At 46.9% G+C, this 11,281-nt stretch overlaps 1 protein-coding gene across 1 annotated transcript; it reads left to right on the top strand.

The window, feature by feature from the left end:
• The first annotated feature begins 635 nt into the window (after positions 1–635).
• On the top strand, positions 636–8,735 carry CKAP4 (cytoskeleton associated protein 4). Its single transcript, XM_041481649.1, has 2 exons — positions 636–1,305; positions 5,753–8,735. Exons 1-2 carry the CDS (start codon positions 670–672, stop codon positions 7,022–7,024), a joined length of 1,908 nt encoding a protein of 635 aa, XP_041337583.1. The 5' UTR covers positions 636–669; the 3' UTR covers positions 7,025–8,735.
• The last annotated feature ends 2,546 nt before the right edge of the window (positions 8,736–11,281 follow it).

Below are 11,281 nucleotides of genomic sequence, written 5' to 3'. Positions count from 1 at the left end.
CCAAGACAAAGTTTGATTTAATTTCTTGCTGTAATCAAATAGAGAAACAGATACATTCAGTGCCTCAAGCTCCAGCTGGAGGCTGTGGCACAGGGGAAGGCCTGCTCAGCCTTTCCTTTCCTGTCCTGTGCCGGGACTCGCTCCGGGGGGAAGATGAAGGCAGCAGGCTCGTGTTGGCGTGGGGAAGCAAAGAAGCATGCTCGGAGCAGAACAGCTTTGCAGGCAGACTCGGTGCTGAGCTCTCGGTCTGTCCATCTCGGACAAAGCTGTCCGTGACCTGAGAGGGGCTTGCCTGGGGCCTGGAGCGCTCCTGCCAGCCAGGGCAGCAGCTCTTGGGTCCCCAGGGGACCACCAGCCCGATGCCAAGTCTAAGCTCTACAGACACTAGAAATGGGCTGGGGAGAGGGGTTGCAGATGGAGAAAATAACTCTCTCTCCACGCCTTTCTCTCAGTCATTCCGGAGCTTGCTGAGGTATTCCAGCCAAAAACCAACCAAGCCAAACAGAAGTTGCGTGAGGCACAATTCCGCCGCGTTCTACCACCAAAACTACGAGCGTGGCCAAAAACTGTCAGAAGGACCGGTCTGGGTTGGGGGACACCCGGCGCGGGGGGCTGCGAGGGGGAGAGCGCTCCCCGCGCTCCCTCGGCGCCACAGCGGGTCGGGACGGGATGTGTCACCGCGGGGCTGGGCCGGGGCTTCCTCTCCGCCCCGCCCTTCGCTTCCCGGTCCCATTGCTCCCCTGGGGATGGGGCTGGGCCCTGTACGCCACGTCTGCCCCCCGGCAGGGACGGAGCCCATCCCCGTGTGCGTGGCGGCTTCCCGGGGCGGGGGCCGGGGCGGGGCGGGGAGAGTGGCGCGGCCCGGGCCGGCGCCTCCGCCTTCCCTCCATCCTCCCTCCCTCTCTCCCTCGCCCACTCCCGCTGCTCCCGCTCCGTGTACGACGGCGGCGGCGGCGTCCCGCTATGTCGGCCGCCAAGCACCGGGGCTCTAAGGGGGGCAGCCCGCCCGCCGCCAACGAGAAGAGCGCGCAGCTCGGCGGCGGCGACGAGCCGCCGGCGAAGAAGCAGGCGGCGGCGGGGCACGGCCGGGGCGGCAGGGCCGGCGGGGGGGGCCGCTCTGGCGCCGGTCCCCGCCGCGGCTGGGCGATGCTGCTGGGAGCCGCGGTGGTGCTGGGCGCCGCGCTGCCCGCCGGCTGGTACGTGCTGCAACTGCAGGAGGAGGTCGGGCGGAGCGCCCGGGAGGTGGAGGCCTCCGGCCGGCAGCGGCAGGAGCTGGCCGCCACCCTGGACGCCGTGGTGCAGAAGGTAGCGCGGCGCCGGGCACCGCCGGGGGCGGGCGGGCTGGGCACCGTCGGGGCGCTCGGTGCTGCTCGGCGGGGCGGGGGTCAGCCCCTTAAATAAGGAGCAGGGGGACGGGCGCGGGGATTCGCCCCTTAAATAAGGAGCTGGGTAGCTGTCGGATGGCCTGTCTTGCGGGAAAGCGAACATGTCCCGTTGCCTTTCCCTCCTGTTCCGTGGTCCCTCAAAGATGTTTCATGGCATTAGAGGGGCATGTGGAGTCAGGGCCGCGGTATTCCCCGTGCCTGCAAACGTGGCCCCGGAGCAGCGAGAAATCCCTGCCAGGCAGCGTAGAGCTGGGCGGGACGGGGCGGGACGGGACCCCGCGGCGGTGGCCGCAGTCCCCAGCTCGGCTTTCCAGGGCCTGTGCCTGAAGCCATTTTATGGAACGCAGTCCGCACGCTGCTTTAGGTGTCGACAGCGGTGCGGACCCGCCGTTCCGAAGGAGCCTGCTGCCCGTAATTCTGTATCTTCGAGGTCCGCAAATCACTTAACCTAGCGGGGCGAACGAGCTGCTCGTCGCTGCCTGTCGAGTAGGCAGATGTGCACGCCAAGGGACACTGGGTGGCAGCGCTGTCAGAACGGGGCAGGATCCTGCCTCAGCGTCCCCGCACTCTAGAAAACAAAACCCATGTGAGTTTCACCCAACAACAGAGGCTGTGCCAGAAACACTGCTGCAGTACCCTGCCTCCCACGTTCCTGCCGCAGTCTCTGGCCAAGGGAGTGAGACTCGCAGTGTCCAAGGCAGTCCAGGACTGTGGAAAAGCTGTGAAGTTGCTGGCACACGATGTGGCTCAAGTGAAGTGAAATAAATGCTCATTTCCCTCATTTTTTTCTCAGGCCCTTATGAGCCTCCCAGCTATAATTTCACAAATAGCACTGTCCACTTGGACACATCCTAGGTGCCTATACCCGGGTGCCTAAACCCTTTAAAAATGGCATCTGTGATTGCATATCATCAACAAACTTGTTTCCTGGGAGTAGGTTAATTGGTTGGAAGACAGTATGTAAAGTTATGACTGAATCAGATCAAGGAAAAGGAAATTCATGTCTCAGCTTGACTGCTTTCTGCATGGCATTCAGATTCCCTATATTCCCTGCGAGCTTGGGGCTGGGCTGGCAAAGGGGGGACGGGCACTGGCAGAGATCTTCTGGCTGTTCAGTGCTTCCAGAAACACAGTGGCCTTCACATGTGGAGATTATATCGTCAGTCTTGGAGTTTCCTGTCCCATACAACAAGAAGGAAAAGGAAAATTCATGTCAGCAGGAGAGAAGAGTTGTAAACTTCAGGGCTATAGGGCTATGTCTGAAGCTAGTTTTAAATCCAGGGGCCTTGACTCACTGATGACAGGACAGTGATTTGAACTAGCAAAGGTTGTTGCTTTTTACTGGTTTTTAAGCCATTTTTGTGGACTGTAAGGAGAAAGAAATTGAAATGGCAAGATGTAAAACTACAATACACGAGTGTAGAACTTAGATGAACATGGAATGTACAAGCCCTTCTAATCAAAGGAATGTGGACAATTTGCTGCCTCCCATCTCCGTGTCATTGCAGAAAATCATAAGTATGTGTTACATATTCTAGGAGATGAGCATATAACAGAAGTTTATAAATAGTTGGCTTCAAAGACAACTGAAACTTACTTGCCTTTGTATAGCAGATGGCTGTTAAAGGTGGGGGAAAGAGATGACAGAGTTTTGATGTAACTCATGGAAGTTTTGGTTGCTGTGGTTTGGTGACACAGGAATTTGCTGTATTTCACTGCTTCACAAAGGTGTAGGATCCTGCATTGTACTTGCAGAGTGCCATCAGCACAGGCTGCTGTGTAGCTTTGCCCTTCATCTGACTGCAGAGAGCTTCTGTCAGGAGTAAGCATTATATAAACTTGTCTGCTACACATTGAGGAGAAAGGAAATGATGTGGAAGGTTAGTCTTTAACATAGCACCATTCTCAGAGAGGCCAAGGTCATTTGGTGTTTAAACAAAAGGTAGTATGACCAGTTAGAGAAAACAGTAGTCATTGGCTGAAGATACATTTTTATGTACTGATTGTGATGTTAAATCTTTCAAGGGCTATGGCTTCACATCTTACCAGCCATGTATGTCAAAAAACCAAACTCAGATGAAGGTTCACACACAGCCCAACTACTTTGAAGCTGTGAGTTTTTACCCCTCTTGTGCAAGGGTGTTGCTTTGAGCCCTGGTAGCTCTCAGTTAGGACAAATACTATTAGAAGCTGGTATATTTTGAAGACCCCAGTCCATTTTACTATATCAGAGCTCTCTGATCTTCAAGTGGCTGGCCCAGATGGGGAATAGCTTCAGCTTAAACCATGAACATTGCCTGAATGCAGTGGAGGAGCAGGTCTAAAGTACTTCCACTGAGTAAGGTGGGATCCATCTCTGTCAGTCATACAGTTGCAGAGACCCAGCCCTCTGGAGAGTTCTGGCTATTTCTGATTTATTAGACTAAAAAGACAGTTACTTACAAATATGAATTTGGTGATTTGGTTGAAATGTGTCACTGTAATAGGAGGGGGAGGAGAATTTTCCTGTGTTACCCTGTTAGATTTCTGACCTCCATTTATAGTGATACAGAAAAAGTTCTCTGCTCTCTGTGGAAATAATCAGAATTAATGACAGCTAAGATGTAATGAAAATGAGGTTGGTAAGTCAGTCAAATGACTGGTGCCCAGCTGCAATGTGTATGGCAGTATTACCTTTTCCATCCCTTCCCCTTAGCTCAGTTCTAATTTCCTATGTGAGCACTAGAGAATACAAGTGTAGGGAATGTAGGTGCATTAGAAACCCTTTTACTGAAGAGGGAGAAAAGAAGTCATCTTAGTGGGTATTGTTCAAATGGCAGGGATCTGTCAAAGCAAAGGCAAGTCTCATGGACAAACTCTACAATCCCTGCACAGTATAGACTTTCTTAAAAACAAAGGAGGATTTTGCCAGGGATTTGCAAAAATACATAGAAATAACTTAATTTCTAATTAAAAATTAGAATTCTAATTAGATATCTGTTAGGTCTTTAGAAAATAATGTCTAGGTTCTGAGTCAGGGAATGCTGGAGTCTGCTTCAGTTGAAAAGAAAAAAAAAAAGGCAGCTGGGTATTTCTTTCTAAAACCATATAAAATATACTTCTTTCTATTTATAGAATAAAACCACCCCTCCAGCTGTGTATCTAATCAGTAAACGTGGCAGCCCATGTGGCATGGCTGATTAATGTACCCCTCAGACACAGGGAGTAGTGTAAGGCAGGGCAACGTGCATTACTCAGCACTTGCTGTCCTACCAAAGCCTTGAGGTATTTTCTGTGTGATGGATTCCTCTTGCAGCCAGTGGGAGTTCTTACATTGCTTTACTAAGTTTAAGAAAGTACAAGCCACGCATGCACAAAAAGGTTTCTCCACAGTCTTAAGGCTGATGCTCTGCTTGGCCTCCAAATTAAGTAATGTGTGCTTCCCTGGCCAGGATCTTACCTTTAAATGTGAGAGTAAACAAATGTGGCAGCCTCTCACCCCTTGACCTTTCCCCTCTGGCTGCTACTAAAACCAACTGTAAAGATAGTTTTTGTACTTGGGAAGTTTAATAGCGTACCTGATGTAGTGGTAGGAACTTTCTCTTAACCTGAGCTAGATGCAAGGCAGGCTCTTGGCAGATGCTGTGCTTTTGTTCTTTGTGTGTACATATATGAGCCATGCTCACTGTGAGTGTGTGGGTGTATGCAGGAGTGGGAAAAACAAGCTGCTAACTATTTAGAACATTAAAGACTCCCTAATTTTTTTCTAATCTTAAGAAGTAGTTAACAAAAAAAACCTCTTGTGTTTCCGTTGGTGTCTAGGAGCAGCAAAATGTCATTACTACTTCCATTCCTTGGCCCATACCAGCTCCCCTCTCCCTCTAATTTTTCCTTGTCTACCGCAAAACTTATTTTTCATGATCAGGTATTGTTCTTTGGTATTCATGCCTGATAAAATATAATCCCAGCTTTTCCGTAGTCAGAAACTGATGCCAGATATTCTTTTGGTTTGGTTCCCTCCCCACCCCACCTTTTTCTAAAGACTTATAGTCTTTAGAACCAGGAATCCTATATGGAAGGAATGGTTCAGAGGTCTGCATGGAGACTCTGGAGACCTGGGTTACTTTTTCACTGCCACAGCTTTCCTGGCTCATGAGTGGCAGGTCAGTGAGGCCAAGGACCCTTAACAGATGGTGTATGTACTATAGAGCTGTAAGGCTCAACATGCTGGTTTTTTTGTGCTCCCATATCTGTATGCCACTGGGTGACTTGAGGTATGGGGCATGAAGGATTGCAACGTAATCATTTCCTCTAGTAACAATGACTATAAGGATTTTGGACAAAAAGGATGAAATTACTGGTATTAACCATGTGTGTTTCTGGCCTAGGTACGTTCTCTTCAAACCACATTTGGAGAGTTTGAATCCATGATGAAAATTGTTCAGCAGAAGCAGGAGGTGAACGAGAAGGCTGTTAAACAAGGGGAGAGTGAAATAAACCGGATCAGTGAAGTGCTTCAGAAACTGCAGAATGAAATTTTGAAAGACTTGTCTGATGGCATTCATATGGTGAAGGATGCAAGGGAACGAGACTTCACATCTCTGGAAAACACAGTGGAAGAGAGACTAACAGAGCTGACCAAGTCTATAAATGATAACATTGCTGTATTCACTGAAGTCCAGCAAAGGAGCCAAGATGAAATCAACAATATGAAAGCAAAGGTTGTTTCACTAGAACAGGCAGATGTCTATAAACATGAAATTAAGGTGCTAAAAGATGCTTTTGATGAGATGCAAGCATCCATGAAAATGAAAGAAAAGGACATAGAGACCTTGAAGAGTACAATAGACTCCATGGAGTCTGATGTGTACACTGAAGTGAAAGAGTTAGTCAACCTCAAACAAGAACATGAGAAGTTCAAAGAAGCTGCGGACACTGAACACCTTTCATTAAAAGCTTTACAAGAGAAAGTTCTGAGAGCTGAGGATTCTATTATGCAGCTCCCTAGTGACATTAAAAGACTCGATGACGATTTACTACAAGTTAAAGCCAACCTCAACAAATGGGAAGATAATGAAATCTTCAGAAAAGCATTAGAAACTTTTGGGAAGAACAGTGAAGGACTGGCGTCTCGATTGAGGCACATAGAAGACAGCCTAGAGTCTCTAGCATCTGTTGCTGCTCAAAACAGTGAAAAGTTGGAATCTTTCCTTTCTAAGGAGGCAGAGTATGAGAATAAGCTCAATACCCTAGAACAAAGCATTACCACTCTTCAGGGACCCTCAAATACAGATGTAACTTCAGTCACAGATGTTCTGAAAAATCTTGGTGAGGCACAGACTTCACTGTACAATGACATGGAAAACTTAAAGAGAAGCATCAGTGACTTGCCATCCTCTGGTGCTCTCCAGGATTCTCAAGGTTACCTTGAAAAGTTTTCTTCTATGGAAGGCTCTGTAGATGAACTGAGATCTTCTGTTAGCCAGGTAGATTCCGATTTGAAAATGCTAAGAACTGCAGTGGATAGTTTAGTTGCCTATTCAGTGAAAATTGAAAATAATGAGAACAGCCTGGAGTCTGTGAAGAGCTCAGTAGATGATCTGAGGAATGATCTGGAAAGGTTGTTTGTGAAAGTAGAAAAAATACATGAAAATATTTAGGCAGTGGTGCTCCTTGGGCAAATAATGGGTTAAGGAGAATAGCTTTTGTATGCCCTGTTTTTTGCTCTTTTAAAAAGCAATTTGATACCTCCAAAGAGAATAAGAATACTTTAATAATAGAGACAGTTCTGCTTATTTCATTTATTTCTTTTCCTTGTAGTGTGTTTGGAGTTTTTGTTGTTTGTTTTTTTCTTTCTCCTAAATTTTGTTTTAAGAAAACACAAGTTTAGTTGGGGGTTGAGTTTCTTAAGGGCTCATCTTCTCCATGAAGTTGTACCACAGTTAAGTGTAGTGGTGTAACTACAGCCTCGTTAGCATGGACACATATTTAATGGCATGAAGGTGTTTCACACTGCCACTAGATATCCCACACAGAAAGACTACAGCTGTTCTGGTACCCAAAGCATACTGCTGCACTCATAGAGAATTCTACTGGTATGTTTTGGTTCAAGAAACAAAACTACATGCTCTCTTAAACTGTTCACTGTGATGAACTTAACAGTGGAGCATGTGTGCAGCATCTCACCTGTTTCTGCCGTTTGGGACTCATATGTGGTCAGTTCACCAAAGGTCAGCTGAGCTGTAGTGTATTTCAGTGAGACCTTAGTCTGTACCAAGGAACTAACAAGGTTTGAGGTAAGTGGCACTGCCTGGGGCTAAGGTCTAGGAGATTCATTCTTTGTGATCATAGGCTTCTTTGCCAGCATCTTCAGCTGCTGGTGCAGAAGATCAGTGCTTAGAAGGGACGTCTGAAGGATGGGATTAATTTCAAGAGGGTACAGTAATATTTTTCTCATATTTTTAGACTGTTTATGTGATTAGGCTGTGCCTTCCTTAGAAAGATCTAATTTGGTCTTTGATAAGGGATTTTTCTATAGAAATCATCACAAATTTGAGGGAAGAGAAGAACCAAAATTGCACCTGTTGTGTTCCATATATAACAAGCATGCTAACGACAGCAATAATACACTCCAAAACACATAAGAGGGAAAATCACCATGAAATCAGCAGAATTGCTTCTATGGCATATACATTTCCAGGTTTTCACACAGCTGACAGTGACCTGAACTCGTTACGTATTCAGGACTTGGTGCCTGATTCTTGTCACTATTTTTGTCACCAGGTGTCTGGCTGAGGCATTGGTAGCAAAGGATCCTTCTAGGAGACCTGATCTAGGAGAGTGAGGAAAAAGTGTCATAATTCTGTAGATGATCTTTTAAAAACCACTTTCTCGTGGAGCTTCTTTGGTTTTCTGTCTTTTTGGAAAGGATTTCAAATATCCCTCCTTTTCAAGTTTACTTTTGAACTTTTTCCAAATAATTGGTAAAGAAGTCTGCATGTGGTTACCTTGGAAATAGGCTGTGGACATCATGCCCACCTCAGCTTGGACCAGACAGATCCTCAACTGTGTTAGATGAAAATTCCTTGAAATAGCATCTCCCAGAAGTGGGAACAGCACAGGTGAAAAGGAGTTCTCCTAGGCAAATAGGATACTGAACCATATCCAGTGTTGTTCCCACTGTAAACAGGAAAGAATTGCTGTCAGAGAAAGAGGGAGCCATGGCATTAAGGTAACTGTTGTCACTGTTGGAACTGCACTGTTCTTTGTTGACTTCTCCAGTTCTTGAACAATGTTGTTTAGGTTACTGTGAAATGAACTGTATGGCTTATTTGCAGTATTTTTAATACATAATAAACATTTGGAATATTCTTTGCACTTTTTTTTGATTGCTGCTTGCTTATTGTTGTATTTCCCAGGGTGTTTCCAGTGGGGTAGGGGGAAGGCTTTGGGGAAGCACCAGATGTGCTGCAGCCCTGTACTTGTTCTCAGCTTCCACAGGGAAATGTTGAGCCACTTTTGCTTGCTGTGGTTAAAAGCCATCTCTTGGAAGCAGGGTTTGAGTCACATCAGGGTGTTGCTGCTGACAAGCAGACTCAGGAGCCCAAGAAAGTGATCATAAAGTGTGAAATACCTGATCTGTGCCATTAATGAGTTCTGTGCCAGACACTGCCAGCAAGGCCTCTAAGACTTAATGAATGTCCAAAGCTTGTAGGACAGAAATAATGTGCAGAAAGAACCTGTGTGATATTTCCATAGTGGCCACTCCTTTTTTTTAGCTTGGAATGCTGGATTGTAAGGCCCATCAACTGATACCATTCTCATGATAGATACCTGCCTTTTAAAATTTTAGGAAAGGGTAATTTCAGGAGTCTAGGCATCATGATATCCTGGCAATTCTTGAGGCCAGCATCACAGAAATAGGTAATAGGTCTTTAATTAAACTATGTGTGCTTGACAAAGCAGGTGAGCACCCAAGCCCTTCTATCTAAAGACATCTGAGATAACCCGAAGTTGGCAGCAAGCTGGCTGACAGCATGCAGTGACTTTATAGTAGCTGCATGATGTTGGAACTTAGGCTGCTAAAGCCAGTAGTGCAGCTGGGCTGTATTTGATCTCAAAGATGAAACAAAGAATTACTAATTACACTTCTAGTACTGAATTTTTATGGCAAGCTATTGAAATTATTTATCTTACTAAATGAGAATAATAATTCTCTGTAAATAATAAAATGAAGGCAGGCACAGAGACAAGGATCCCTTGGCAGACTGGTGGCTCAGCTTTTATGTCTGGTTTGACATTTTCATCCAATACAAACATTTCCTAATTTCCTCATAAATGCTCATAGACCACATACAGACCTAACTCTGCTCTTTACTGTCATTCTTCAACTTTGTAATAAAGCAGTAGAGAAGGTGTTAAGCAAGACAGACTGTGTTGCCAGTGTTCCTTATACTACTGGGAGTTCATCAATAACATGCTGTTACAGTAACAAATTTAAACATAATTTGTCTTACCTGATTGATGGGGTATTGATCAAGCCTGTTCATTAACACTTGCCTTCATTTTCAGCTCTCATAAATGGAGAAACCATTACACTGAGGCACTGTGGACTTGATCACTCTTGAAAGGGCTTGCCCAAATAGCTGTGCTGGCAAATGTGATGAAGATTAATCTTGGGTTGCTGCAGGGACTTCCTCCAGCGGGAATTCAGCCACTGCCTTGAGCTAAATTACTGAGAAGGGTATCTGGTGGTCTAAATGCATGCGTTGGGGAAGCATGGATCAGTGATTTAGTGGTTTTACTACCTTTTTTGACAGCTCAGCTGGTACTGTAAACAAAGCTGCAGAGAGGTGAAATGAAAAAAAAATTACTTCGGGAAAAAAAAAGTCTGTCTGAGATGTACAAACACCCCAGCAGCCAAAAAACATCCAGTGTGGACCTTCTGCTTGGCTGGGCACTGCCAAGGGTGCTCTCTGTCCAGTTTGGAGCACTGCAGGACAGGAGTGGCTGGGCTGGAGCGACTCCCCGAGAGAGCAGTGGCGATGATGGGAGGCGAGATGTTGCAGGAGAAGAGCTGCAGCAGACGGGGCTGTTTGGACACCGACAAGCGGAGGGGAAGGAAGGCTGGCAGGGGAAGGAAGAAGGGAGGGAAGAGCGAGCCCTCTCCCTCCCCGGGGCTGGGGGCGCGGAGCTGGGCGGTGGCGCCGGGCGCCCCCTGGTGGCGGCGGCTCTGCGCCAGACTGTCCGTCCGTCCGTCCGTCCGCTGGAATTACCTCCGAGGGCAGGAGTCGGGAACATGTCCGGCCTGGCGCATCCAGCTGGCAAAGAACAGGCTCCAGGTGCCCCCCGCTTCTACCCAGATTCCGCCGCGGCACCGGCCCGTGTGCCCTGTTTAATGCTCTCCTGCCCTACCACCGCCCCGAAAAAGCCTTCATCCACTGCGGGGCTGATTCTAGAAGCAACTGCCACTTATTCTGTCCAGTTTTGCCATTTTGCTAATAACTGGTCCCTGGCCCATTTGTCGTGTCATCACCTGCTTGGTTTATAGATGTTTAGGGAGGGGGAAGCTGTGGCTCTTTTGGGTTTAATGTCAGCTCTCTGTGATACTTAGCACTGTGAGATGCTAATCACTGCTGGTCCTCTGAGTACTCGTACATTACTGCTACCCTGGCCTACCTGCATGCATTTTAGTCATTGTCATCCTCCACCAGCCAAGAGCAGATATTCACCAATGTCAGACATGCTGGTTCAGAATATTTACACTTAGGACTTTTTGAACACCTATTTGTAAATCTTGGCATGAGGTCAAACAGCAAACAAAATTATTCCTTTGCCAAGAACCCACTTAGTCTAAAGCTGACCAGGGATGCTCAAAGAGCAATTCTGCCCTGGACACCAAAACAAAAAGTGTATTT

Source organism: Pyrgilauda ruficollis, unplaced genomic scaffold, assembly GCF_017590135.1.
Source record: "Pyrgilauda ruficollis isolate IOZ18807 unplaced genomic scaffold, ASM1759013v1 scaffold56, whole genome shotgun sequence".
Lineage (NCBI taxonomy): Eukaryota > Metazoa > Chordata > Aves > Passeriformes > Passeridae > Pyrgilauda > Pyrgilauda ruficollis.
The sequence above is the reverse complement of the archived record's forward strand: the minus strand, read 5'-3'. Positions and strand labels throughout refer to the sequence as shown.

What these genes read in the sequence shown, in the direction of transcription:
- CKAP4 (XM_041481649.1), top strand. Translation starts at nt 670, where the DNA reads ATGTGTCACCGCGGGGCTGGGCCGGGGCTTCCTCTCCGCCCCGCCCTT. An exon ending in TGGACGCCGTGGTGCAGAAG is followed by an intron (nt 1,306 to 5,752) that starts GTAGCGCGGCGC and finishes TTTCTGGCCTAG; the next exon opens with GTACGTTCTCTTCAAACCAC.